This window comes from Cyclopterus lumpus, chromosome 23, assembly GCF_009769545.1.
Source record: "Cyclopterus lumpus isolate fCycLum1 chromosome 23, fCycLum1.pri, whole genome shotgun sequence".
NCBI lineage: Eukaryota > Metazoa > Chordata > Actinopteri > Perciformes > Cyclopteridae > Cyclopterus > Cyclopterus lumpus.
The window spans coordinates 15,139,966-15,167,908 of NC_046988.1; the positions used below are offsets into that span (position 1 = coordinate 15,139,966).

Sequence of the window (27,943 nt, forward strand, 5' to 3'; positions counted from 1 at the left end):
GGGAACTCCTGCACTTCTCCTGCTCCCCAGAGGATCTCAAGCGGATGCGGGGGGGGGGTGGGGGGGGTGAACTACGCTAACTTCAAATCTCTTCTCTTTTTCCAAGACCAAAGCCATCAACAGGAAGCAGCCGATGCGCTACCAGATGGACAACTACGAGCAGCCGACCAGGCGACAGCTGAGACCCACGGAGACGGAGGATGTGGCCGTGAAGGTCAGGGTCAAAGTTCACGTGTTGGGGGAACGATGGAGCAATGGGGGGGGAGGGAAGGGGCAGGAAAAGAGTGTATGAACTCTCAGAGACAGCAAGGACACAGCTACTAAGATAAGGTTCACGGTGCAGAAGATTTAAGACGTTTAGTCTTACAATTTTTGTTACGGATTAAGAGAACAATGAGCGTTTTCTTCTTTTCTGAGAGCGGCGCGACATTCAGGAGGTTTAAGGAGGTTTAAGGAGGTTTAAGGAGGTTTAAGGAGGTTTAAGGAGGAAAGACGAGTTTAGTGAGCAGAGGAATGCGTTGGCAGTGGGATGAAAATGGAGATAGAAGAGGAGGCAGTTAAAATAGATTACTATGGAGACGGACTACAGAGGGAGATGGCATTGGATTTTAAACAAAGAATATCAGATTTGTTAAAAAAAATTATTTTCATCAAGATTTTATGCTCGAGTGGATAGAAGAAAATCCTAGTTTACAGAAAGATTAAAAAAAACTAAAATAAGGAGCCAAGGCAAAGTGTGCACCTTATAATAAAGATAATTACCTAAAAGGCAAGTCATCATGTTAACTCAAACACACCTTATTATTATTATTATTATTATTATTATTTAATAAGAGATGTATAAAGCAGAGATCAGTGTCGATCTCCTGCATTCACACGAAGGAGCGTCGCCCTCGTTGTTCAACGTGTCAGCAGCTGTTTCATATCTTCACTGTTTCTACATCCATGGGTCCTTTGTGGGTGTGTGGAATCATACATGTGACGTGTGTGTGTGTGTGTGTGTGTGTGTGTGTGTGTGTCATCTCAGGAAGTGTGTAGGATTCACACGAGAATCCGTTGCCCTTAAAGGGCTTTGTGAACGGGTCCAGCCTTTTCTCAGCCTCTCGGTGAAGGCCGCTCTTCCTGTCTCATCCCTCCGGCGTGGGGGGGGGGGGGGGGGGGGGTAGATCCACTAATTGATTTTAATGCTAATTATTTTATTGCCATTGTTCAGGATTGCACAACTAAATGTTAATCTAAATAATAATAACGTAAAATCACTTTTCTTATACTTTGACTTACACCGGCAAAAGTACGTGGACACAAAATAAAATACAAATTTAATAAGTTGCGCTCCAGCTCATCCCGAAGGTGTTTAATTTGTATTAACGATTAGTCCAATATCACAAATTTACCCCGAGGGGCTTTACAATCTGTAGAGAATACGACGCCTTCTGTCTTTGAGGCCCAGTCACACTAAAAAAACGTTTGCACTTGAACGCACCGCGAGGGATGACAGCCATCAGCCGACGAGCTCATACATTCTGTTTGAGAGGAAATACACTCTCCACACCAGCAGGGGGCAGTAGTCTGTACCCGTCATTCAAAAAGTGGAATCATTTTTCACCTTTTTAATTGTAGGAATAAAAGTCTTAAAACTGTTGTTAATGTTGTATTTTCCACGTGACGAATGGACGAGGCTTGTTTTTTAAATATTGCATTTATTTCCTATGTTGGACGTCTGATCTCAGTTTTTCTTCCCGTTCAGGACCGTGTGTCCTAAAATAAATAATTGTTGTTTGATTAATAGAGCAGTAAATCTTCTTCACGTTCCACTCCCGTCTTCTTTCCGGATAGCATCTGTTCCCGCGTTCCTTTTCTTCCTGCGTTTGTCCGTTTCCTCTCCGAGGCCGCGACACCGACCCAACATGTCGGTTTATTTCCGGTGATTTAAGTCTGATGACGGCAGCAGATGCTTTAAATATCCGATGCGATGCAGATTTTAACGTCTGAACCACTAAAGCAAACTGAAATATGGGTTTGTGTCGAGTGTTTGCTTATAGAGGTTAACACGGATATTTTGAGGCCTTTTTGGGATCCGTGTCACAGGGAGAAAAGAGCGGTGGAGGAAAAACTATGTGGGGGGGATTGTCAGATAAAATAAACATAAAATAAACAAATAAATGCAACGGATGGGAGGAATGTAAACATATCCGAGCAGGAAGCAGGGTGATAGATCACCGAACAGGGATTAGATACGGTAACCGAACCCTTTCTATAACTTCATTAATGAGCTTGTTGTTCATCACATAAATACTCATTTTAATACATCAATATAAGGACCGGCCCAACCACCATCAACGTTATACTGGTGTTTACATCACATCCAGTAGTGTCTCAAATCACTGGATGGAAACATAAATAATAACAATAATAAATAATAGAGTGTCATCGGCGTAAAGATTGAACTTTTCTCTCAGTTGACAATAGAGTTCCTGAACTGTTGTGAACCGTGACACACGTTTAATACAGTCAGCCTTCAAAACAACAACAACAACAACAACAACCATGAGCCGGAAAGGAATTATGGGGATTTTGGGGACAAGAAAGAGTGTTTCTTTTTAAAAAGAAAAACCGCAAAGAGAATCAAAGGTTATTTAAGGCAGATTTGGATATTTTATGGGATTTCTAAATCTAGAGAGTGTTGTATGCTGTGCAGCTTGTAAAACTATTATTGTTCTAACATTTCATTTGTGGGTTTTGGATCAGGACTCAAAGAAGAAACTGGACCACTTGTCCCTCTTGCGTCACGGCATTTTTGTTTCTCAGCGTTCTCTCAAATGAACTCTCCAGAACCCGGTAAATGTGTCCGGATGACACCACATGCCGTGAGTTCTGCATGTGGCCTCCAGTTCATCGTGTCACACACACACACACACACACACACACACACACACACACACACACACACACACACACACACACACGGTCAGGCTTTCTTAAACTCAGGACACAAAATGGGGTAATTTACTCTGAGAAACAGGAAGTAGTCACGTGTTGAAGAGAATAAAGGAAACAAGGTTTATTGGATCTTTTTCCTCAGTTATTAAATGACTTTTTGGTTTTCTCTGCAGGTGAGCAACGGATTCTTCACCTGGGGAAGCAACCTGTCCACGCTGTCAGACATCAACATCCGCATCCCCACAGGTGAGACACGTCTCCGACTGTAAACAAGATGCAGTGGGTTAGCGTGGTTTTGACCAATCGTGTTCAAGCAGGCTTCGGTTGAAACCGTCTGTGTGGAGGGCCGAAAAGAGGCGGAGCTTGAAAAACTACTGGTGAAACGATCCGCCGTCCCCTGCTGGCCATTAGAGAGAATGCAGGTTGAAGACACTTGAAGAATTTATATGTTTCAGTTGAAGTCAATGTCTTTAACCAATAGAGTCAATAATATAAAGACACCTAGTTACTCACAGGTATATAAGTCCACTTTATAGGCCAAGTTACCAAAGCGTTAACGTTTGACGCCCTGTGGTGCTAATTCTGTCTGAATCTTAACTCAGAGAGGCCCCACAGTCTCGTGTTTCTATGTAACTGTAGAAGCACCAGAAGCTGTTGAGGACCTCCGGCATGAAGAACCCCGTCTGTGGATGTGAGCGGCCATGTTTTCAACTAGTTTCATCACTTTAAGAAACGCTCTCAAAATGAGAACCTGCTGTGAGAGTGTGGACCGAGTCTCAGGAGGACAAGTTGAAGTGCATGCCAACAGATGGTCCGTGTCGTATAACACACACACGCACACACACACGCACACACACACACACACACACACACATTGCAGTTATTTAAAGGGTTTCTGTGCATTTGTGAGAGTTTCTTACGTCTTCAAGGGACGTTCGAGCTGCAGTGCTGATGGTCAAATGAAGGTGACAAGGAATGAGTGAAGTCATTGGAGGGATTGAATTTCAAGGGTGTGTGTGTGTGTGTGTGTGTGTGTGTGGAAGAAGGACTTTTCTTTCACCTCAAACTTTAACGTTTTATCAGAGACACTCGTCAGCGTTGGGTCGTCGTAGAGAGAGATATCAGTCTGCAGGGTTACGCAACCTTTTCTGACCCCTGACCCCACTTTTAGATTTAAAAAGAAAAAGCGCATTGTCTTATAAGGGAGGACGACACCAACGACATCAACCCTTTTCTACCTGTTCAGGTCAGCTGACGATGATCGTGGGCCAGGTGGGTTGTGGGAAATCCTCCCTGCTGCTGGCCATGCTCGGCGAGATGCAGACCATCGACGGAAGAGTCTACTGGAGCAAGTAAGCCGGATTCAAGCTGCTGGCTGAAAGGTCACATGACCTCCCAGGACACATTACTTGCTGGTGTCCCGCTGCCTCCACTGGTTCGTTAGTGTTATTGTGCGACTTTGGGAAAACCTCTCAAAGTATCAAAGTATTTACGTTTTCCGCGTTTTTTTCCATCCGGAGGAAAAAAGACCACGAGGTCCTCGATGTGAACACGAAGTCGTTCATGTTCACGTTCGGCACGTCACTTTTTCTGTATTTCAAATCTTACTACCGAGGAATCTGCAGGTTGATATCCAGAACACATCTATATAAGTGAATTATACATAACAACCGACACATTATTTCATTTTTATTTATTGTAGGATGCACTTTATTTTTTTTACGTGCATCACACATTTGACCTCACACACAGCATGTCTTTTATATTTCAAAGTAAAGCTCATTAATATGATATTACTACTTATAATATTATTGAGTGTCCGAGAAACGTTTTTTTTTTTCCGAATTATTAAATGTTAAAATAAGATTTAATTGGTTAATTGAACCTATTTGCATTCCTCACACCCAAAGATTTTCATTCATAAAATCAATCTGGAAATATATGCTCTCATTTAAATTTGACTTCCGTATAATAGCTGTGCAGATGTTGGATTGTATAAGTTATTATATAGAACCATTGTTTACATATACGGATACGACAATATAGTAAAAGTAATATTTTTTGATGGATATGCTAATTATTACAATTTCACACGCGTGTCTAATAAGGTAAAAATGTTGATGCGAGGACAATTGGGACATTTGGTTGAGGCGTCAGTGGAGAACTCCAGCTCCTGGTGGCCAGAATGAGTATTACAACAACAAACAGGTTACCCCCCCCCCCCCCCCCCCCCCCCCAAAAAAAAAAAAAAACACACCTGCCAAAACTTAAATACGTAATCACTTTTTTTCGTCGTAAACAACGAGCTTCCGTAGAAACTGTCTGGACACGTTTTGGTCATTTCTTTCTTACAGGAAGCTTTATCCGTATAGTTTACATTCCAGGGCTGCACACTAACCTTAGAGGTGTGTGTGTGTGTGTGTGTGTGTGTGTGTGTGTGTGTTGGCACATCTGGCCCTCTGTTCATGTTCACTGCACATACATAAGTATATGTATATATATATATATATATTTATATACTCGTGTGTGTGTGGTTTCTCTCCCTTTACCTCCTGCCTTCTTGCCATATCAGGCTGCCCGATTATGAGCCGGCCCACGACATCAGGTACTTCCTCTCTGGCCCCTCACCCCCCCCCCCCCCCCCCCCAAACAATCACTCTCCACAGACTGTGAACGTCCGTCTGCTCCCTCCATCCATTCCGTCTCATTAACAGAGCTTCGTCTCGGGGGTTTAAGGAGCACCGTAACGAGTGATTTGTACCGTTTGCTGTAGTGATAATCAGCCGGGTGGCCGTTGCTATGACAACTATATCAACAACGCATTTTAACCTGCAGGTGTGCGACAGACCAGTTTTATTTATTTTTTAATCTATTCAGGCCGACCCATCTGTTTGTTCACATAGTTGTTGTTTGTTTTGAAGCATCGAATGGAGAAGTTTACTTTTAAGTTCTGAGCGCGTAAGTGAAGGATGTTTTTTTAAATTAAACTCCACATGCAAAAATTTCCTACTGGATATATTTATTAATTAATCGCCAACACACACACACACACACGCGCCCACAACCCCCGTGCTCATGAAGTATGAGACGACGTCGAAGGGGCTGCAAAAACCCAATTATCAGAGGCAGACAGCGAACGCATCGCGCACACTTTTGGGGGTTAATTCTATTAGAAGGAGCAGCTTCGTCATCTGGGGTTCGGCATGAAAACACGTCTTCCATTTCTATGTCCGTCTTCCCTCTGTTCCCTCTTTCCCCCCTCTCTCTCTCTCTCTCTCTCTCTCTCTCTCCGTTCTTGTTTCCACTCGTGAGCTCAAACATACACTCGGTTGATTGTGTAGACTCGCTCTAACTCCGTGACGTGGCTTTGACAGTTGGTCAGAGAAAGAGGAGTCTGACGAAGACATCAGGAGGTAGATGTTCTTCCTCCCGTCTGCCGCCTCCTGTTTCAGACCTGAAGTGACCTTTTGACCCCTGTTGACCCCCCTCCCTCCCCTTTGCCGTCGCCTGATTTAACCCCATCTTTACTTTAGTAGGAAGTCTTGCAGTATTTCAGGCCGTGTTGTTCGTGGACACACACATACGTGACTACATTAGTTTATTTTATTTTGGATCTTTCCAGTGGACACAGTATTTTATTTACCTTTTTTAGAAGTATTGTTTAATTATTTTATTATTATTTGACGGTTTTATTTATGATTATTATTGTTGCTATTATATAGAAAAATTATAAAATATGTATACAATTATTATTATTATTATTATTAATATAATCATTAAAACAAACAAATATGTTTTTACCGCTGTAGGTTTTCAGGTTTTTAATATTTCATTAATTTTTGTAACTTTAGCGTGTGCGCGTGTTAATTTGTGTGAGTGTGTGCGTGTGTGTGTGTGTGTGTGTGCGTTTGTGTGTGCGTGTGTGTGTGTGTGCGTGCGTGCGTGTGTGTGCGTGTGTGTGTGTGTGTGTGTGCGTGTTAATTTGTGTGTGTGTGTGTGTGTGTGCGTGTGCGTGCGTGTGTGTGTGCGCATGTGTGTGTGTGCGTGTGTGTGTGTGTGCGTGCGTGTGTGTGTGTGTGTGCATGTGTGTGTGTGCGTGTGTGTGTGCGTGTGTGTGTGTGTGTGCATGTGTGTGTGTGTGCGTGTGTGTGTGTGTGTGCGTGCGTGTGTGTGTGTGTGCATGTGTGTGTGTGTGCGTGTGTGTGTGCGTGCGTGTGTGTGTGTGTGCATGTGTGTGTGTGTGCGTGTGTGTGTGTGTGTGTTCAGGAACGACAACATCGGCCTTTAGACTTCTTCTTCCACTGAGATGATTGTTGTTGTTTTGCGTCCTCTGATCTGTGGTTTGTGCTTTTAATGCTGGGAGTCTGTAACTCAAACAAACAAACAAACAAACAAACATGCTAATAACGGTTTTATTCATGCACACCAATACATATACCTAAAATACGTGTTTTTACTTTTTAATGCCATCAACTTTTTGACTGTGCATATATACCTGCATGATACATGCAGGTATTTTAATATAATAATATGTATTATAAAACTATTGATTCTGTATTGAAAGGGAAACGTTGTCTTAAAGGTTCTAACAGGATACAAAGTAACTGTTTCCATAACGATCTTATTTACACACGTTCAGAGATAACATCGATAAACTATAATCAGACTCCAAGCAAAGCGCTGCACTTGTTGTTGTTGTTTCTTGTTGATTTAGTTTATCTCGTTGTTGATTTTTTATTTCGCGGCTCATCCTTTAACTCATCATTTTTATCATCATTTCTGCCGTTGTGGCGTTTGATTTAAATCTCCCTCTCGTTGTTTTGATGTTTGTGTGTTTGTATAAATTCATTTATAAAGCTGCTTAGAACCGGAGTACTGATCTGAGAAATATATGAAAAACATTGTAAACAGATGCTGCACATTCAAACTTAACAATAACAGTAATAATGCATGTATAATAACCTTTATGTTCGCTGAAATCTGCATTTTAAAGTATTATTAAAGTGACGTTCTGTCCTCTTTTTTATTTTATTCATTTTATTACAATTACAATACACCCTTCATAACACATTTGTGTTAAACACCTATTGTAGGTATGAATTAATGATAATTACGGAGTAATATTCTCAGAATATTCCAAGAAAAAAAAATGTCTGAAATGAAAGTTGTAAATTTACTTGAAAAAAAAATCACAAATTTAAGATATTATTTTTAAGAATCTCATATTCTCTGAGATTATAAATTGCAAGAAAATAAATATATTTTTTTTAATTTAAATGAACTGTCGCTCTCTTATAAGCAAATAAGAAAAGTGACACCATCTTGTGTAGAAATTGCCTAAAAATGAAACAATAATTAAATAGTTATATATATATATATATATATATATATATTTATATAAATATAAATGTAATCTTTAATCTGCAGTTAGCTTCATCCACAACATGTCGATCAGTACTCCTTCTCTAAAGCTTTATGAAGACAGGACTTGTCGCACTCATTTCTCTGTTTGCCTCCATTTCCCATGATGCACCAGTAAGAACAGGTACTCCGTGGCCTACGCTACCCAGAAGTCCTGGCTGCTCAACGCCACAGTGGAGGAAAACATCACCTTTGGGAGCTCGTTCAATAAGCAGAGGTGTTTTATTGTGTTGCTTCCATCACTTTGTTGTCATGTTGTGGGTCGAGAACCTGCAGGAAGCAGGAAGTGACCTCACCTGTCGGGATGTCCCTCAGGTACAAGGCCGTGATCGACGCCTGCTCTCTGCAGCCGGACATCGACCTGCTGCCCTTCGGAGACCAGACCGAGATCGGAGAGAGGGTACGGACACGTTTTCATTAAAAACAATATCATAGTTACGTGATTAGAGTTGTTTTTTTCACATTTTAATTGGAGGTTTTTTGAATGAAGCTTCAAATGTTTTAATTTGAAATAAAGTGAAATAAAATTCATTAGGTCAGCGTTTCCTCCGGCATCTTCATATCATAATCTTGTTTTATTTATTATTTATTTGATAAATTCCTTAGGACTTCTCAACACTCTCAAGGACCTTTTTTTTAGTGTTTCATTCTTTTATTCTGAGCTTTTCACACTGCGAATAAAGACACGAATGATCTGCGACACCAGATCCACTCCTTCCATTCTCCCCTTTCACAATAAAAGCCTTAGACTTATCATATTGTGCCGTTTATATCCTCCCCCTCCCCCTCCCCCCCCCGGCTAGTTTTGGATATATAATATTATTTCTGTGATTCAGGGCATCAACCTGAGCGGAGGCCAGAGACAGAGGATCTGCGTGGCCAGAGCTCTCTACCAGAACACCAACATCGTCTTCTTGGTGAGCGAAACCGCACCAACATCGTCCTCAAAACATCGTCCTCAAACATCGTCCTCCCTGTTGTTCTTCTCTTTCTATTTCAGAGAAAAGGACTGGAACACATGTCATACTTTGAATTAGCGAACACGTTCCTTCATGACGACACACACCACGCCGTCGGGACGAGGAGGCGTCGTGTGTTTATGTTTCCATCGTTTTCCCGTTGCCACCTCGGCCTTTTAATTGACGACCGAGCGCCTCGTCCTTTTTTTTTTTTTTTTTTTTTTACATATCTGGCGCATGACCGAACGAGGAGGGAATGTTTTCTTTCGATTAGCATGTCCTCGTATCTGATCTCAGGGTTGAATCATGAGTCATTAATAAAAATACATCAAATGATCACAAGACGTCAACGTCAGCGTCCCCACGATGGAGCGGACGATGTGTTGCAGATAAAAAAAACGGCTTCATTCCCACTTTTAAACTCTACTTCTTCTGCCTCGCGTCTCGTAGGACGATCCCTTCTCAGCGCTGGACATCCACCTCAGTGATCACCTGATGCAGGAGGGAATCCTCAAGTTCCTGCAGGATGATAAACGGACCGTCGTCCTGGTGACCCATAAACTGCAGTACCTCATACATGCAGACTGGGTCAGAAAAAACTAAATACACACTATATATATATATATATATATATATATATATATATAAATGTATGTACTCTATTCTACTTTAAGGAACATGTGCAGGAACCTCAACTTCTTGTCTCCGTGTGTCTTGGAACCAGATTATAGCGATGAAGGACGGTTCTGTGCTGAGAGAAGGAACCCTGAAGGACATTCAGACTCACGACATCGAGCTTTACGATCACTGGAAGACCCTGATGAACAGACAGGACCACGGCCTGGAGAAGGTAGGGCTTCACCTTAAGACACAAACATCTGGAGAAGGTAGGGTGTCACTTTAAGACACAAACACCTGGAGAAGGTAGGGCTTCACCTTAAGACACAAACACCTGGAGAAGGTAGGGCTTCACCTTAATACACAAACATCTGGAGAAGGTAGGGTGTCACTTTAAGACACAAACACCTGGAGAAGGTAGGGCTTCACCTTAAGACACAAACATCTGGAGAAGGTAGGGTGTCACTTTAAGACACAAACACCTGGAGAAGGTAGGGCTTCACCTTAAGACACAAACACCTGGAGAAGGTAGGGCTTCACCTTAAGACACAAACATCTGGAGAAGGTAGGGTGTCACTTTAAGACACAAACACCTGGAGAAGGTAGGGCTTCACCTTAATACACAAACACCTGGAGAAGGTAGGGCTTCACCTTAAGACACAAACACCTGGAGAAGGTAGGGCTTCACCTTAAGACACAAACACCTGGAGAAGGTAAAGCTTCACCTTAAGACACAAACACCTGGAGAAGGTAAAGCTTCACCTTAAGACACAAACATCTGGAGAAGGTAGGGCTTCACCTTAAGACACAAACACCTGGAGAAGGTAGGGCTTCACCTTAAGACACAAACACCTGGAGAAGGTAAGGCTTCACCTTAAGACACAAACATCTGGAGAAGGTAAAGCTTCACCTTAAGACACAAACATCTGGAGAAGGTAAAGCTTCACCTTAAGACACAAACACCTGGAGAAGGTAGGGTGTCACTTTAAGACACAAACACCTGGAGAAGGTAGGGCTTCACCTTAAGACACAAACATCTGGAGAAGGTAGGGTGTCACTTTAAGACACAAACATCTGGAGAAGGTAGGGTGTCACTTTAAGACACAAACATCTGGAGAAGGTAGGGTGTCACCTTAATACAAAAACATCTGGAGAAGGTAGGGTGTCACCTTAATACACAAACATCTGGAGAAGGTAGGGTGTCACCATAATACACAAACATCTGGAGAAGGTAGGGTGTCACCTTAATACAAAAACATCTGGAGAAGGTAGGGTGTCACCTTAAGACACACACATCTGGAGAAGGTAGGGTGTCACTTTAAGACACAAACATCTGGAGAAGGTAGGGCTTCACCTTAAGACACAAACATCTGGAGAAGGTAGGGTGTCACCTTAATACACAAACATCTGGAGAAGGTAGGGCTTCACCTTAAGACACAAACATCTGGAGAAGGTAGGGCTTCACCTTAAGACACAAACATCTGGAGAAGGTAGGGCTTCACCTTAAGACACAAACATCTGGAGAAGGTAGGTGTCACCTTAATACACAAACATCCGGAGAAGGTAGGGTTTCACCTTAATACACAAACATCTGGAGAAGGTAAAGCTTCACCTTAATACACAAACATCTGGAGAAGGTAAAGCTTCACCTTAAGACACAAACATCTGGAGAAGGTAGGGTGTCACCTTAATACACAAACATCTGGAGAAGGTAAAGCTTCACCTTAAGACACAAACATCTGGAGAAGGTAGGGTGTCACCTTAATACACAAACATCTGGAGAAGGTAGGGTGTCACTTTAAGACACAAACATCTGGAGAAGGTAGGGTGTCACCTTAATACACAAACATCTGGAGAAGGTAGGGTGTCACTTTAAGACACAAACATCTGGAGAAGGTAGGGTTTCCCTTTAAGACACAAACATCTAGAGAAGGTAGGGTTTCCCTTTAAGACACAAACATCTGGAGAAGGTAGGGCTTCACCTTAAGACACAAACATCTTGAGAAGGTAGAGCTTCACCTTAAGACACAAACACCTGGAGAAGGTAGGGTGTCACCTTAAGACACAAACATCTGGAGAAGGTAGGGTGTCACTTTAAGACACAAACATCTGGAGAAGGTAGGGTTTCCCTTTAAGACACAAACATCTGGAGAAGGTAGGGTGTCACTTTAAGACACAAACATCTGGAGAAGGTAGGGCTTCACCTTAAGACACAAACACCTGGAGAAGGTAGGGCTTCACCTTAATACACAAACACTTGGAGAAGGTAGGGCTTCACCTTAAGACACAAACACCTGGAGAAGGTAAAGCTTCACCTTAAGACACAAACATCTGGAGAAGGTAAAGCTTCACCTTAAGACACAAACATCTAGAGAAGGTAAAGCTTCACCTTAAGACACAAACACCTGGAGAAGGTAGGGTGTCACTTTAAGACACAAACACCTGGAGAAGGTAGGGCTTCACCTTAAGACACAAACACCTGGAGAAGGTAGGGCTTCACCTTAAGACACAAACACCTGGAGAAGGTAAGGCTTCACCTTAAGACACAAACATCTGGAGAAGGTAAAGCTTCACCTTAAGACACAAACACCTGGAGAAGGTAGGGTGTCACTTTAAGACACAAACACCTGGAGAAGGTAGAGCTTCACCTTAAGACACAAACATCTTGAGAAGGTAGAGCTTCACCTTAAGACACAAACATCTGGAGAAGGTAGGGCTTCACCTTAAGACACAAACATCTGGAGAAGGTAAGGCTTCACCTTAAGACACAAACATCTGGAGAAGGTAAAGCTTCACCTTAAGACACAAACATCTGGAGAAGGTAGGGCTTCACCTTAAGACACAAACATCTTGAGAAGGTAGAGCTTCACCTTAAGACACAAACACCTGGAGAAGGTAGGGTGTCACCTTAAGACACAAACATCTGGAGAAGGTAGGGTGTCACTTTAAGACACAAACATCTGGAGAAGGTAGGGTTTCCCTTTAAGACACAAACATCTGGAGAAGGTAGGGTGTCACTTTAAGACACAAACATCTGGAGAAGGTAGGGCTTCACCTTAAGACACAAACACCTGGAGAAGGTAGGGCTTCACCTTAATACACAAACACTTGGAGAAGGTAGGGCTTCACCTTAAGACACAAACACCTGGAGAAGGTAAAGCTTCACCTTAAGACACAAACATCTGGAGAAGGTAAAGCTTCACCTTAAGACACAAACATCTAGAGAAGGTAAAGCTTCACCTTAAGACACAAACACCTGGAGAAGGTAGGGTGTCACTTTAAGACACAAACACCTGGAGAAGGTAGGGCTTCACCTTAAGACACAAACACCTGGAGAAGGTAGGGCTTCACCTTAAGACACAAACACCTGGAGAAGGTAAGGCTTCACCTTAAGACACAAACATCTGGAGAAGGTAAAGCTTCACCTTAAGACACAAACATCTGGAGAAGGTAGGGTGTCACCTTAAGACACAAACACCTGGAGAAGGTTTATTGAATTGTTTTTGTGTCTCTATGTAAAGGACGTACAGCAGGACAGTCAAACCACACTAGAGCGGAAAACACTGAGGAGAGCGTTCTACTCCAGAGAGGCCAAGAACCAGATGGACGATGAGGACGAAGGTAATGGATTCACCACTATTAAAGTATATATTACTGTATGTTTCATTGAATCAAATGTCATCAAATCACACGATTATGGTCCTATCAGAGGAAGAAGAGGAGGAAGAAGATGATGACAACATGTCAACAACCACGAACAGAAGATCAAAGATCCCGTGGAGGGTAATGTATCCGTACAGCTACACACAAAGTCTTCCATTTTTTAATAATTATTAGTAGCATCATCATCATTAGCTCTGAACTAGCTCAACACCGTCTACCCTCAGAGTAAACTCATGTTTACAATGTTTACTAAGGAAATCTTCTCATAGACTTCTATACAACCAGAGGAGTCGCCCCCTGGTGATCAGGAGAGAGAATGCAGCTTTAACACATGAAGCATAGACTTCTATACAACCAGAGGAGTCGCCCCCTGGTGGTCAGGAGTGAGAATGCAGCTTCAACACATGAAGCATAGACTTCTATACAACCAGAGGAGTCGCCCCCTGGTGGTCAGTAGAGAGAATGCAGCTTTAATACATGAAGCATAGACTTCTATACAACCAGAGGAGTCGCCCCCTGGTGGTCAGGAGAGAGAATGCAGCTTTTACACATGAAGCATAGACTTCTATACAACCAGAGGAGTCGCCCCCTGGTGGTCAGTAGAGAGAATGCAGCTTTAACACATGAAGCATAGACTTCTATACAACCAGAGGAGTCGCCCCCTGGTGGTCAGGAGAGAGAATGCAGCTTTAACACATGAAGCATAGACTTCTATACAACCAGAGGAGTCGCCCCCTGGTGGTCAGTAGAGAGAATGCAGCTTTAACACATGAAGCATAGACTTCTATACAACCAGAGGAGTCGCCCCCTGGTGGTCAGTAGAGAGAATGCAGCTTTTACACATGAAGCATAGACTTCTATACAACCAGAGGAGTCGCCCCCTGGTGGTCAGTAGAGAGAATGCAGCTTTAACACATGAAGCATAGACTTCTATACAACCAGAGGAGTCGCCCCCTGGTGGTCAGGAGAGAGAATGCAGCTTTAACACATGAAGCATAGACTTCTATACAACCAGAGGAGTCGCCCCCTGGTGGTCAGGAGAGAGAATGCAGCTTTAACACATGAAGCATAGACTTCTATACAACCAGAGGAGTCGCCCCCTGGTGGTCAGTAGAGAGAATGCAGCTTTTACACACTTCCTTACTTCTATCACTCGTTCTTGGACCACGACCACCAGCTGCTAATAACGACCAATCAGCAGTCAGCAGCATCGATGCCTTCTCGTCTCCTTCTCCTCAGGTGTGCTGGTGTTACCTGTCCTCTGGTGGCTTCTTCATGGTCTTCCTCATGGTGTCCTCTAAGCTTCTCAAGCACTCTGTCATTGTTGCCATTGACTACTGGTTGGCAATCTGGACTTCCTCCAAAACCAGTCAGTTCAATGGAACCAGTCTGGCTGACGGTGTCATCGGCAACGGCACGTTTCCTCCAGAGGGCGCGGTACGGCCAACAGATTTTAACAATATCTTTTGGAGGATTTGGCATTTTAACGGCATAATTAATGAAAATTGATTATTTTATTTGTGTGTGTGTGTGTGTGTGTGATGCACTGTAACACACTCTCTCAGCCGTCCCACGACTCCCCCTACCTGACGGTGTTCATCGTCTTGTGTGCGGCCGGCATCACGTTGTGCCTCATCACCTCCCTCACGGTGGAGTTTCTGGGTCTCTCTGCAGCCACCAACCTGCACCACAACCTGCTCAACAAGATCATCCACGCTCCCATCAGGTGCACACACACACACACACACACACACACACACACACACACACACACACACGCACACACGCTCTGCATCTTCTCACATGCACGTTCTGGTAAAGTTGTTGACACAGGGAGATTTAAAGGGTCCCGTCTCCAAGGAAAACACTCTTAAGCGACCGCACTTGACCTGGTTTTCTTTTGTGAGTCCACATGATGCTTTCAGGAAGTAACCGCAGCGAGTGCAGACGCTAATAAAAGCTAATAGCTCAAATAGATTTAGAAAGTACACCGGTGTGAAAGTTGACCGTAACGTCGGTGAGTTGAAGAAGACAAAGAGTTCAACTGCAAGTCCAGAAGTAAGTCGTGGAGGAACATGCTTAAAAAACATCTGGAACTACTAAGTTAGTTATTCTGTTGTGATTCATTCATTCATCACCTGGCTTCCTGTGTGAGGAACGCTGTTCATCTGGTCACATGACATCTATTGCTTCTGTCCTTCCGGAGAGAGAGAGGGGATCCTCTTCTGTTGCTCTCCTGAAGGTTTCTTTCTTAAAGTTTTTTTATTGACGAGACACCTGAATAAACCTATTAGTTTTAAGGAGATGTTTTCACATAAAATAGATATTACAGATGAATTATGAGCTGTTTAACGTCCTCGCACTACTAAACCCAGTGGGGGGTCATGTGACTTATTTGATCGCATTCTTCTTCCGCCTCTCTTCTCAGGTTCTTTGACATCACTCCTCTGGGGCAGATCCTCAACAGGTTCTCGGCGGACACCAACATCATCGACCAGGTGAGCAGACGACTTCGAGGAGAAAAGAAAAAGCCGACGCGACGATCACCGAAACGAAGAAGAAGCCAAACTCTCTCTCTCTCTCTCTCTCTCTCTCTCTCGCCCTCAGCACATCCCTCCCACACTGGAGTCCCTGACGAGGTCCACGCTGCTCTGCTTGTCGGCCATCGGGGTCATTTCCTCCATCACCCCGGGCTTCCTCCTCACCTTGGTTCCCCTGGCGGTGGCCTTCTACTTCATCCAGAAGTACTTCCGGGTGGCCTCGAAGTGAGTTTTCTTTCCTGACCTGTTGGTATTAAGTGTGTAATATGCACATACATAAATACACAAGTACACATACACTGAGAATACATATTGAGGCTACTCTCTCTCTCTCTCTCTCTCTCTCTCTCTCTCTCTCTCTCTCTCTCTCTCTCTCAGGGACCTCCAGGATCTGGATGACTCCACACAGCTTCCTCTGCTCTGCCACTTCTCTGAGACCGCTGAAGGTCTCACCACGATAAGAGCATTCAGGTACAACACACACACACACACACACACACACACACACACAAACACACACACACACACAAAAACACACACACACACACACAAACACACACACACACACAAAAACACACACACACACACACACACACACACACACACACACAAAAACACACACACACACAAACAGAAACACACACACACACACACACACACACACAAACACAAACACACACACGCACACACACACACTCGACTCATTGGAAGATCGCAGAAACCAAAAAGAAGAACACAAACTCAAAATCTTTGAAGAATCAAGAGTCTATATTTAAGACTTTCACACACCAAAGAAATCCCATAAATACAATTATTCTGAGTAAATCATGTTGCTCAAATAACTAAATTAAATAAAATAACATTTGGTTCAACTTGTGAAAAAGAACCATTTAAATTCTGTTTTAAATAGCACAAAAAAAAAATCACTCTTCCAGATTCAAGCTGGATTCTTATCCGTAAAATAAGCCCCTCCCCCTCCTCAATGTGAACTCTGATTGGCTCCTCCTGACCATGTGTCTAAGTCTACTTTCTACCTGGTTGTTGAAGCTCTGGGCTCATTGAGTGCCTGTAAAGCACTTTGTATAAATAACTTTAATACATTACGAGGTTATATATGTAAGTGATAGTATTATGAAGACGTCAGCAGTACTTCTCTAGCAGTACTTCTCTAGCAGTACTTCTCTAGCAGTACTTCTCTAGCAGTACTTCTCTAGCGACAGTACTTCTCTAGCGGTACTTCTCTAGCGACAGTACTTCTCTAGCAGTACTTCTCTAGCGACAGTACTTCTCTAGCAGTACTTCTCTAGCAGTACTTCTCTAGCAGTACTTCTCTAGCGACAGTACTTCTCTAGCAGTACTTCTCTAGCAGTACTTCTCTAGCGACAGTATTTCTCTAGCAGTACTTCTCTAGCGACAGTACTTCTCTAGCAGTACTTCTCTAGCGGCAGTACTTCTCTAGCGGTACTTCTCTAGCGACAGTACTTCTCTAGCAGTACTTCTCTAGCGACAGTACTTCTCTAGTAGTACTTCTCTAGCGACAGTACTTCTCTAGCAGTACTTCTCTAGCAGTACTTCTCTAGCAGTACTTCTCTAGCGACAGTACTTCTCTAGCAGTACTTCTCTAGCAGTACTTCTCTAGCGACAGTACTTCTCTAGCAGTACTTCTCTAGCGACAGTACTTCTCTAGCAGTACTTCTCTAGTGACAGTACTTCTCTAGCAGTACTTCTCTAGTGGCATTACTTCTCTAGCGGCAGTACTTCTCTAGCAGTACTTCTCTAGCGACAGTACTTCTTTAGCAGTACTTCTCTAGTGACAGTACTTCTCTAGCGACAGTACTTCTCTAGCAGTACTTCTCTAGTGACAGTACTTCTCTAGCAGTACTTCTCTAGCAGTACTTCTCTAGCGGTACTTCTCTAGCGGTACTTCTCTAGTGACAGTACTTCTCTAGCGACAGTACTTCTCTAGTAGTACTTCTCTAGTGACAGTACTTCTCTAGCGACAGTACTTCTCTAGCAGTACTTCTCTAGTGACAGTACTTCTCTAGCAGTACTTCTCTAGCGGTACTTCTCTAGCGGTACTTCTCTAGCGACAGTACTTCTCTAGCAGTACTTCTCTAGTAGTACTTCTCTAGCGACAGTACTTCTCTAGTGACAGTACTTCTCTAGCAGTACTTCTCTAGTAGTACTTCTCTAGCAGTACTTCTCTAGCGACAGTACTTCTCTAGCAGTACTTCTCTAGCAGTACTTCTCTAGCGACAGTACTTCTCTAGCGGTACTTCTCTAGCGACAGTACTTCTCTAGCAGTACTTCTCTAGCAGTACTTCTCTAGCAGTACTTCTCTAGCGACAGTACTTCTCTAGCAGTACTTCTCTAGCAGTACTTCTCTAGCGACAGTACTTCTCTAGCAGTACTTCTCTAGCGGCAGTACTTCTCTAGCGGTACTTCTCTAGCGACAGTACTTCTCTAGCAGTACTTCTCTAGCGACAGTACTTCTCTAGTAGTACTTCTCTAGCGACAGTACTTCTCTAGCAGTACTTCTCTAGCAGTACTTCTCTAGCAGTACTTCTCTAGCGACAGTACTTCTCTAGCAGTACTTCTCTAGCAGTACTTCTCTAGCGACAGTACTTCTCTAGCAGTACTTCTCTAGCAGTACTTCTCTAGCGACAGTACTTCTCTAGCAGTACTTCTCTAGCGACAGTACTTCTCTAGCAGTACTTCTCTAGTGACAGTACTTCTCTAGCAGTACTTCTCTAGCGGCATTACTTCTCTAGCGGCAGTACTTCTCTAGCAGTACTTCTCTAGCGACAGTACTTCTTTAGCAGTACTTCTCTAGTGACAGTACTTCTCTAGCGACAGTACTTCTCTAGCAGTACTTCTCTAGTGACAGTACTTCTCTAGCAGTACTTCTCTAGCAGTACTTCTCTAGCGGTACTTCTCTAGCGGTACTTCTCTAGCGACAGTACTTCTCTAGCAGTACTTCTCTAGTAGTACTTCTCTAGCGACAGTACTTCTCTAGTGACAGTACTTCTCTAGCAGTACTTCTCTAGCAGTACTTCTCTAGCAGTACTTCTCTAGCGACAGTACTTCTCTAGCAGTACTTCTCTAGTGACAGTACTTCTCTAGCAGTACTTCTCTAGCGACAGTACTTCTCTAGCAGTACTTCTCTAGCGACAGTACTTCTCTAGCAGTACTTCTCTAGCAGTACTTCTCTAGCGACAGTACTTCTCTAGCAGTACTTCTCTAGCGACAGTACTTCTCTAGCAGTACTTCTCTAGTGACAGTACTTCTCTAGCAGTACTTCTCTAGTGACAGTACTTCTCTAGCAGTACTTCTCTAGCGGCATTACTTCTCTAGCGGCAGTACTTCTCTAGCAGTACTTCTCTAGCGACAGTACTTCTTTAGCAGTACTTCTCTAGTGACAGTACTTCTCTAGCGACAGTACTTCTCTAGCAGTACTTCTCTAGTGACAGTACTTCTCTAGCGGTACTTCTCTAGCGGTACTTCTCTAGCGGTACTTCTCTAGCGACAGTACTTCTCTAGCAGTACTTCTCTAGTAGTACTTCTCTAGCGACAGTACTTCTCTAGTGACAGTACTTCTCTAGCAGTACTTCTCTAGTAGTACTTCTCTAGCGACAGTACTTCTCTAGCAGTACTTCTCTAGCAGTACTTCTCTAGCAGTACTTCTCTAGCAGTACTTCTCTAGTGACAGTACTTCTCTAGCGGTACTTCTCTAGTAGTACTTCTCTAGCGACAGTACTTCTCTAGCAGTACTTCTCTAGCAGTACTTCTCTGGCAGTACTTCTCTAGCAGTACTTCTCTAGCAGTACTTCTCTAGCGACAGTACTTCTCTAGCAGTACTTCTTTAGTGACAGTACTTCTCTAGCGGCAGTACTTCTCTAGCAGTACTTCTCTAGCGACAGTACTTCTCTAGCAGTACTTCTTTAGTGACAGTACTTCTCTAGCGGCAGTACTTCTCTAGCGACAGTACTTCTCTAGCAGTACTTCTGTAGCAGTACTTCTCTGGCAGTACTTCTCTAGCAGTACTTCTGTAGCAGTACTTCTCTAGCAGTACTTCTCTAGCAGTACTTCTCTAAGTACTGCCGTTGTAGTTCTACTTCTAAAGCCGGCGTTGTACTCGTGGTCAAGTTGCTCGATCAGCTTTTCTCTTTGTATTTCTGTCCTCACTCTCGTTCCCATCCTAATGCAACATTAAACAACTCTCACGCTGTTTTCTCCTCTGCTCCCCGAGGACTTCCTCACACACACACACACACACACAAATATACAAACACACACACACACACACACACACACACACACACACACACACACACACACACACAGAGAAACAGTGAATCTGGTGTTTCAGACAGATCCTTGGCAACCCCGGGACAGTTCCCATTATCATCGTTCACTGGCCTCCAAACCGAGTCTGACGACCTCAAAACCTCAAATAGATTTGTTTCACTTCCTGTTTGCGCCGATCGAAGTTTGCGTGTCTTTCTGCACGTTTTAGTTTTTTTTGTTGTTGTTGTTGTTTTTTTTCCAGGCACGAGGCTCGGTTCAAACAGCGCATGCTGGAGCTCACGGACACCAACAACACCGCCTACCTGTTCCTGTCCGCCGCCAACCGCTGGCTGGAGGTCCGCACGGTGAGACGCCGCCTCGGACGCCGTTTGCAAACCGTCTCCGCCGCCCACGTCCCCCTTAAATAACCCCCCCCCCCCTCTCTCTCTCTCTTTGCAGGATTACCTGGGGGCAGTGATCGTGCTGACGGCAGCGGGAGCCTCCATATGGGGTCACAACATCGGGTTGCCTTCCGGAGGCCTCGTGGGCCTCGCGCTCACCTACGCCCTCACGGTGGGTTCTTTCTCCCTCTTTCAGGGGCTGCAGGTAGACGCACCCACGTGCTAGACGCGTGTCTTTGTTCTTTTAAAAAAGAGTCAAATCTGACTATTTGTCTTTCAAACAAATGGTATTTCATTGAAGGGATAATGTTCCACCTTTTTTTATGTGGTTGGGCTGAGTTCTCCTCAGGTTCCCCTCGTTTTCCTCTTGCTCTCGGGTCTTATAATACGTCTATCGAACGTCCAAAATCCGCCCCGAACATTGTAAAATGTTTCCTCGTCCAGAACATCTTCCTCACTCGTGTTTTTGGGACGCCATCTTTGCAGTTTGGAGAACCGGGAATTTGAGCGTTTCGCCATGAGGGATTAATATTTACAGAGTGCAGATCATCAGTCGTCTCAAAGGGAGTTTATTGGGTCTTTGTAAACAGGTAGTATCAGAAGAAAAGTCTGCTGGTTGGTTTTACGGTATAATACCGTATATTTCCTCTGTAGGTCACCAACTACCTGAACTGGGTTGTGAGGAACCTGGCAGACCTGGAGGTCCAGATGGCGGCCGTGAAGAAGGTCAACAGCTTCCTGGGCACCGAGTCGGAGAACTACGAGGGAACGATGGGTGACTTGACTTCCTGTCTCGACTAATTCACACGTAAACGGGCATCGTGGCGTCACCCCGTTGGCTTTTTGCAGGAAGTAGTTAACAGGAAGTGAAATGTTCCATATTTGAACTGAGGAGGAGTGACGTAGAGAAGTCGTATACGTCTCTAGTAGAGAGACCTGTCAATCACCTTGTAGCCCCGCCCCTAAAGCATCCCCTGCTTTATGGTCTGTTTGACTCTAAATGACCATAATTTACTAAATGAACATCACGCTGTATTGAAGAAGACTTGAAACTAGAGATTGAGACCATAAACTCATGTTTACAATGTTTACTGAGGGAATACATCAAGAGAAGCACAACAGATAAACTAAGAAGACAGAGCGCACACACACACACACACACACACACACACACACACACACACACGAGATCTCACAAATTATTTTAGTTTTTCCAAGAACAAAGTTGATTTATGGAGTGGAACAGAATGACCTGATCTAGTGATAGAGCAGCTCTTGTAACTGTACTGTGTGTGTGTGTGTGTGTGTGTTTAACAGTTTTATCTTTTGCTTAAGAGTCCACAAGCTGTATTTGGGGTTTATGGGATGTGCTGTTGCTATGGCTGAAATACCTACCGGAACATAACAGAGACTTTTCATTGTTCAATTTTTATTTATTTGAGTTCACTGATAACTAATCAAATCCAACGGAATAAAAAAAAAAAAATTGCGAGCAGCTATTTCGTTTACAATCAATTCCTGAGTTTGAAAGGTGTTTGGGGGAAAAAAACAACAACAACAACAACAAAGGAAAGAGAGTAAAAGAGACTTTATTTAACCTGTCAAACACGAGTAAAAGAATAATAGAACTAAATAGACTAAATAGAAACTGTTTTTTGTGACATTTACTGCAATCAACATAAACATGTTCATTAATTGTAGTCCAACGTTTACATTTAGCTGAAGTGCGGCGGCCTTAAGGGCTTTAAGTCATAATAACTTTAGGTTGAGATGTCAGTGGGGAATGTCAGCAGCTCTTGTTATGACAGCGTCCATACGGTCCATAGACTCCTGTTGACACCAGGGAGTCTTCTTCAGTAATAACTGTTGTAATAACTAATAAATAACCCCCCCCACCCCCTCTCTCTGCAGACGCCTCTCAGGTGCCTGAGAACTGGCCCCAGAACGGCGAGATCAAGATCCAGGACCTGTGCGTGCGCTACGACCCGGTCCTGAAGCCGGTGCTGAAGCACGTCAACATGTTCATCGAGCCGGGCCAGAAGGTAAAGGTCACGAGGTCACTGACCGAGAGCCGCGAGGTCGACGGTCGACGGTCAACCTTTTTAAAACTTCATTAAACTTCATTTTTTCCTTTTGAAAAGTCGCGCGTCCGCGTTAAATAAACGGCGAGGTGGCACGGCGGCGTGCGGCTGCCTTCCCACACAGGTGTGCCATGTGTCAGGGGGGTGTCACCTGGGAGCTGATCGCCCGTCTCTCCCCCCCTCCCCCCCTCACAGGTGGGGATCTGCGGCCGCACCGGCAGCGGGAAGTCCTCCCTGTCGCTGGCCTTCTTCAACATGGTGGACATCTTTGAAGGTCTGTCTCCTGTCAAGCAGAAAGAAGTGCTCTCTCTCTCTCTCTTTGTCTCTCTCTTTCTGTCTATCTCTCTCTCTCTCTCTCTTTGTCTCTCTCTCTCTTTGTCCCTCACTTTCTGTCTATCTCTCTCTCTCTCTCTCTCTTTGTCCCTCACTTTCTGTCTATCTCTCTCTCTCTCTCTCTTTGTCTCTCTCTTTCTGTCTATCTCTCTCTCTCTCTTTGTCTCTCTCTCGCTGTCTCTCTCTTTGTCCCTCACTTTCTGTCTATCTCTCTCTCTCTCTCTTTGTCCCTCACTTTCTATCTATCTCTCTCTCTCTCTTTGTCTCTCTCTTTCTGTCTATCTCTCTCTCTCTCTCTTTGTCTCTCTCTTTCTGTCTATATCTCTCCCTCTCCCTCTCCCTCCCTCTCCCTCTCCCTCTCCCTCTCCCTCTCCCTCTCCCTCTCCCTCTCCCTCTCCCTCCCTCTCTCTCTCTCTCCCTCTTCCTCTCCCTCTCCCTCTGCCTCCCTCTCTCTCTCCCTCTCCCTCTCTCTCTCTCTCCCTCTCCCTCTCCCTCCCTCTCTCTCTCTCCCTCTTCCTCTCCCTCTCCCTCTCCCTCTCCCTCTCCCTCTCCCTCCCTCTCTCTCTCTCTCTCTCTCTCCCTCTCCCTCTCCCTCTCCCTCTCCCTCTCCCTCTCCCTCTCCCTCTCCCTCGCTCTCTCTCCCTCCCTCTCTCCCTCCCTCCCTCTCTCTCTCTCTCTCTCTCTCTCTCTCCCTCTCCCTCTCCCTCTCCCTCTCCCTCTCCCTCTCCCTCGCTCTCTCTCCCTCCCTCTCTCTCTCCCTCCCTCTCTCCCTCTCTCTCTCTCCCTCTCGTATGTTTACATCTCATTAGTGATTCTTAAGATAATGTTTGGAAACTTTTCTTTGAGTTTTCCTTTAACCCCAAAACAAAACTTCCTCTGATCCCCTCAAAGATAAAGGAGAAGAAATAAAGGAGGGCACTTATTTATCCTTAAATAACTTAATGTATATATTAAGTTATGTATTTTTTTCCCGTTTTGCTCAGAGCCGACTCAAAGACACATTTAGCGTATTTTTCAGACCGTCAGAATAAAAGCACGATTTATATTAAAATAGATTATACTGTAATTTATTCTCAACACTTTATGCAAATCAATCAAATACACCATCTTTATTATTTAAGATTTAAACCTCCAGTGGGAGTCAAATGGGGGTCAGAGCGCATTGGTCTTTATATTAATTATATTATATTATTTATAAACCTAAACGTGGACGATCAAACATTAAACACTCACGCACACACACACACTCACACACACACTCACACACACACACTCACACACACACTCACACACTCACACACTCACACACACACACTCACACACACACACTCACGAACACACTCACACACACGTGACGCGGCAGGTTGAGGTGATTTAATGGTTTTTATGGTTTTGGTCCAACTGAAGCACCGCGGTGTGTCTGTGTTGACGTTGGGAACGTGTTTATTTAAAGGCTTCGCTCTTAAATACCTGACGAGAGGACCTGAAGTAGACCTGAAAATAAGGACATAACAAATGACGAGGTTCTGGTCTTCTGTCTTCTATGTTCTGGTCTTCTGTCTTCTAGGTTCTGGCTCTATGACTTCTAGGTTCTGGCTCTATGACTTCTAGGTTCTGGGTCTTATGTCTTCTAGGTTCTGGCTCTATGTCTTCTAGGTTCTGGCTCTATGACTTCTAGGTTCTGGCTCTATGACTTCTAGGTTCTGGGTCTTATGTCTTCTAGGTTCTGGCTCTTATGTCTTCGAGGTTCTGGCTCTTATGTCTTCTAGGTTCTGGCTCTTATGTCTTCGAGGTTCTGGCTCTTATGTCTTCTAGGTTCTGGGTCTTATTACTTCTAGGTTCTGGGTCTTCGAGGTTCTGGGTCTTATGTCCTTCGAGGTTTTGGGTCTTCTAGGTTCTGGGTCTTATGTCTTCTAGGTTCTAGCTCTATGACTTCTAGGTTCTGGGTCTTATGTATTCTAGGTTCTAGCTCTATGACTTCTAGGTTCTGGGTCTTATGTCTTCTATGTTCTGGCTCTATGACTTCTAGGTTCTGGGTCTTCTAGGTTCTGGGTCTTATGTCTTCTAGGTTCTAGCTCTATGACTTCTAGGTTCTGGGTCTTATGTCTTCTAGGTTCTAGCTCTATGACTTCTAGGTTCTGGGTCTTATGTCTTCTATGTTCTGGCTCTATGACTTCTAGGTTCTGGGTCTTATGTATTCTAGGTTCTAGCTCTATGACTTCTAGGTTCTGGGTCTTATGTCTTCTATGTTCTGGCTCTATGACTTCTAGGTTCTGGGTCTTCTAGGTTCTGGGTCTTATGTCTTCTAGGTTCTAGCTCTATGACTTCTAGGTTCTGGGTCTTATGTCTTCTAGGTTCTAGCTCTATGACTTCTAGGTTCTGGGTCTTATGTCTTCTATGTTCTGGCTCTATGACTTCTAGGTTCTGGGTCTTCTAGGTTCTGGGTCTTATGTCTTCTAGGTTCTAGCTCTATGACTTCTAGGTTCTGGGTCTTATGTCTTCTAGGTTCAAGCTCTATGACTTCTAGGTTCTGGGTCTTCTAGGTTCTGGGTCTTATGTCTTCTATGTACTGGCTCTATGACTTCTAGGTTCTGGGTCTTCTAGGTTCTGGGTCTTATGTCTTCTAGGTTCTAGCTCTATGACTTCTATGTTCTGGGTCTTATGTCTTCTAGGTTCAAGCTCTATGACTTCTAGGTTCTGGGTCTTCTAGGTTCTGGGTCTTATGTCTTCTATGTACTGGCTCTATGACTTCTAGGTTCTGGGTCTTCTAGGTTCTGGGTCTTATGTCTTCTAGGTTCTAGCTCTATGTCTTCTATGTTCTGGGTCTTATGTCTTCTAGGTTCAAGCTCTATGACTTCTAGGTTCTGGGTCTTCTAGGTTCTGGGTCTTATGTCTTCTATGTTCTGGCTCTATGACTTCTAGGTTCTGGGTCTTATGTCTTCTAGGTACTAGCTCTATGACTTCTAGGTTCTGGGTCTTATGTCTTCTAGGTTCTAGCTCTATGACTTCTAGGTTCTGGGTCTTCGAGGTTCTGGGTCTTATGTATTCTAGGTTCTGGCTCTATGACTTCTAGGTTCTGGGTCTTCGAGGTTCTGGCTCTTAAGTCCTTGAAGTCTTAAAAGTGTCTCTTGTGTATTTATTGGATTCAGAGAAGCGAATCGTAATCACGTCGTTCTGTTTTCACTCCGAGTGAAGATGACTTCGTCGGGACAGATTATTAGAACTCCGATGAGATTACAGTCACTTTTTCCATACACACACACACACACACACACACACACACACACACACACACACACACACACACACACACACACACACAGCTGTTCATTCAACAGTAAATTAGGACGTGTGTGTCAGCAGCATTTCCTTATAAAGCAGTGAAACAAAAGCAGAGCGGTCGCTCCGCTGACTGATTTCATTAACCCCAAAATATAACAAAGATATAACAAAAATATAACAAAGATGTAACAAAGTTATAACAAAGATATAACAAAGTTATAACAAAGATATAACTAAAATATAACTAAAATATAACGTTGTTCTCCACGGAACAAAAATATTTATTCAAGACTCTGAAGAGTCGAGGAGTTTGAGGTTGTGGGGACGAATTAAAGTGGATTATTATATCATATATATATATATTATGGTGATTAAAAATATCAAATAAAAAGACACACACACACACACACACACACACTGAAACAACTACTCCGTTTTCTGTCCAAAAGTAACCGCTAAACAAAGTAAATCATCTTGAGTTTCAGACGGTTGTTTGGACCAAAGTGAAAAACCTCTGACGCGCGTCTGGTTTCACAAACTGAATCTCCATGGAAACGGGCTGAGCTGCTCCTCCGGGTGACTCGTTTCTATCCCAACGCTTCAGCTCGCTTCGATTTCTTTGTCATGACAACGGGAATCAACACGGAAGCATAGAGGCGTTCACACTTAAAAACACAAACAACAGACTTACAACTTCAGAGTAAACAATAACAAATATTCATATAGAAGAAACAGAAGTTTAGTGTTGCAGCGATGAGCTGGAGAAATACAGTCTGGATGCATCTTTGCATCTTTATGGGATGTACAGTCTGGATGCATCTTTGCATCTTTATGGGATGTACAGTCTGGATGCATCTTTATGGGATGTACAGTCTGGATGCATCTTTGCATCTTTATGGGATGTACAGCCTGGATGCATCTTTGCATCTTTATGGGATTTACAGTCTGGATGCATCTTTATGGGATGTACAGTCTGGATGCATCTTTATGGGATGTACAGTCTGGATGCATCTTTATGGGATGTACAGTCTGGATGCATCTTTGCATCTTTATGGGATGTACAGTCTGGATGCATCTTTATGGGATTTACAGTCTGGATGCATCTTTGCATCTTTATGGGATGTACAGTCTGGATGCATCTTTGCATCTTTATGGGATGTACAGCCTGGATGCATCTTTGCATCTTTATGGAATTTACAGTCTGGATGCATCTTTATGGGATTTACAGTCTGGATGCATCTTTGCATCTTTATGGGATGTACAGTCTGGATGCATCTTTGCATCTTAATAATAATAATAATAATAACGCATCATGTGAAATGTCACTGCCTCTTTGCAGGGAAGATCGTCATCGACGGGATCGACATCTGCAAGCTCCCTCTGCAGACGCTCCGGTCCAGACTCTCCATCATCCTGCA

The 27,943-nt window shown here is 43.7% G+C and overlaps 1 protein-coding gene across 1 annotated transcript in view; it reads left to right on the top strand.

Annotated features, from left to right (window-relative positions):
- Positions 1-27,943, top strand: part of abcc9 (ATP-binding cassette, sub-family C (CFTR/MRP), member 9) — a 43,953-nt gene that overhangs the window by 12,258 nt on the left and 3,752 nt on the right. Inside the window, 21 exon segments of the mRNA XM_034526168.1 lie at positions 107-214; positions 3,114-3,186; positions 4,187-4,292; positions 8,396-8,578; positions 8,677-8,761; positions 9,198-9,278; positions 9,771-9,908; positions 10,045-10,170; positions 13,460-13,559; positions 13,648-13,721; positions 14,841-15,002; positions 15,167-15,327; positions 16,030-16,099; positions 16,209-16,366; positions 16,520-16,612; positions 20,691-20,793; positions 20,888-21,001; positions 21,484-21,604; positions 22,741-22,871; positions 23,106-23,184; positions 27,865-27,943. The exon segment at positions 27,865-27,943 is cut by the window's right edge and continues 30 nt beyond it. Coding sequence (XP_034382059.1) covers positions 107-214; positions 3,114-3,186; positions 4,187-4,292; positions 8,396-8,578; positions 8,677-8,761; positions 9,198-9,278; positions 9,771-9,908; positions 10,045-10,170; positions 13,460-13,559; positions 13,648-13,721; positions 14,841-15,002; positions 15,167-15,327; positions 16,030-16,099; positions 16,209-16,366; positions 16,520-16,612; positions 20,691-20,793; positions 20,888-21,001; positions 21,484-21,604; positions 22,741-22,871; positions 23,106-23,184; positions 27,865-27,943 — 2,345 coding nt within the window.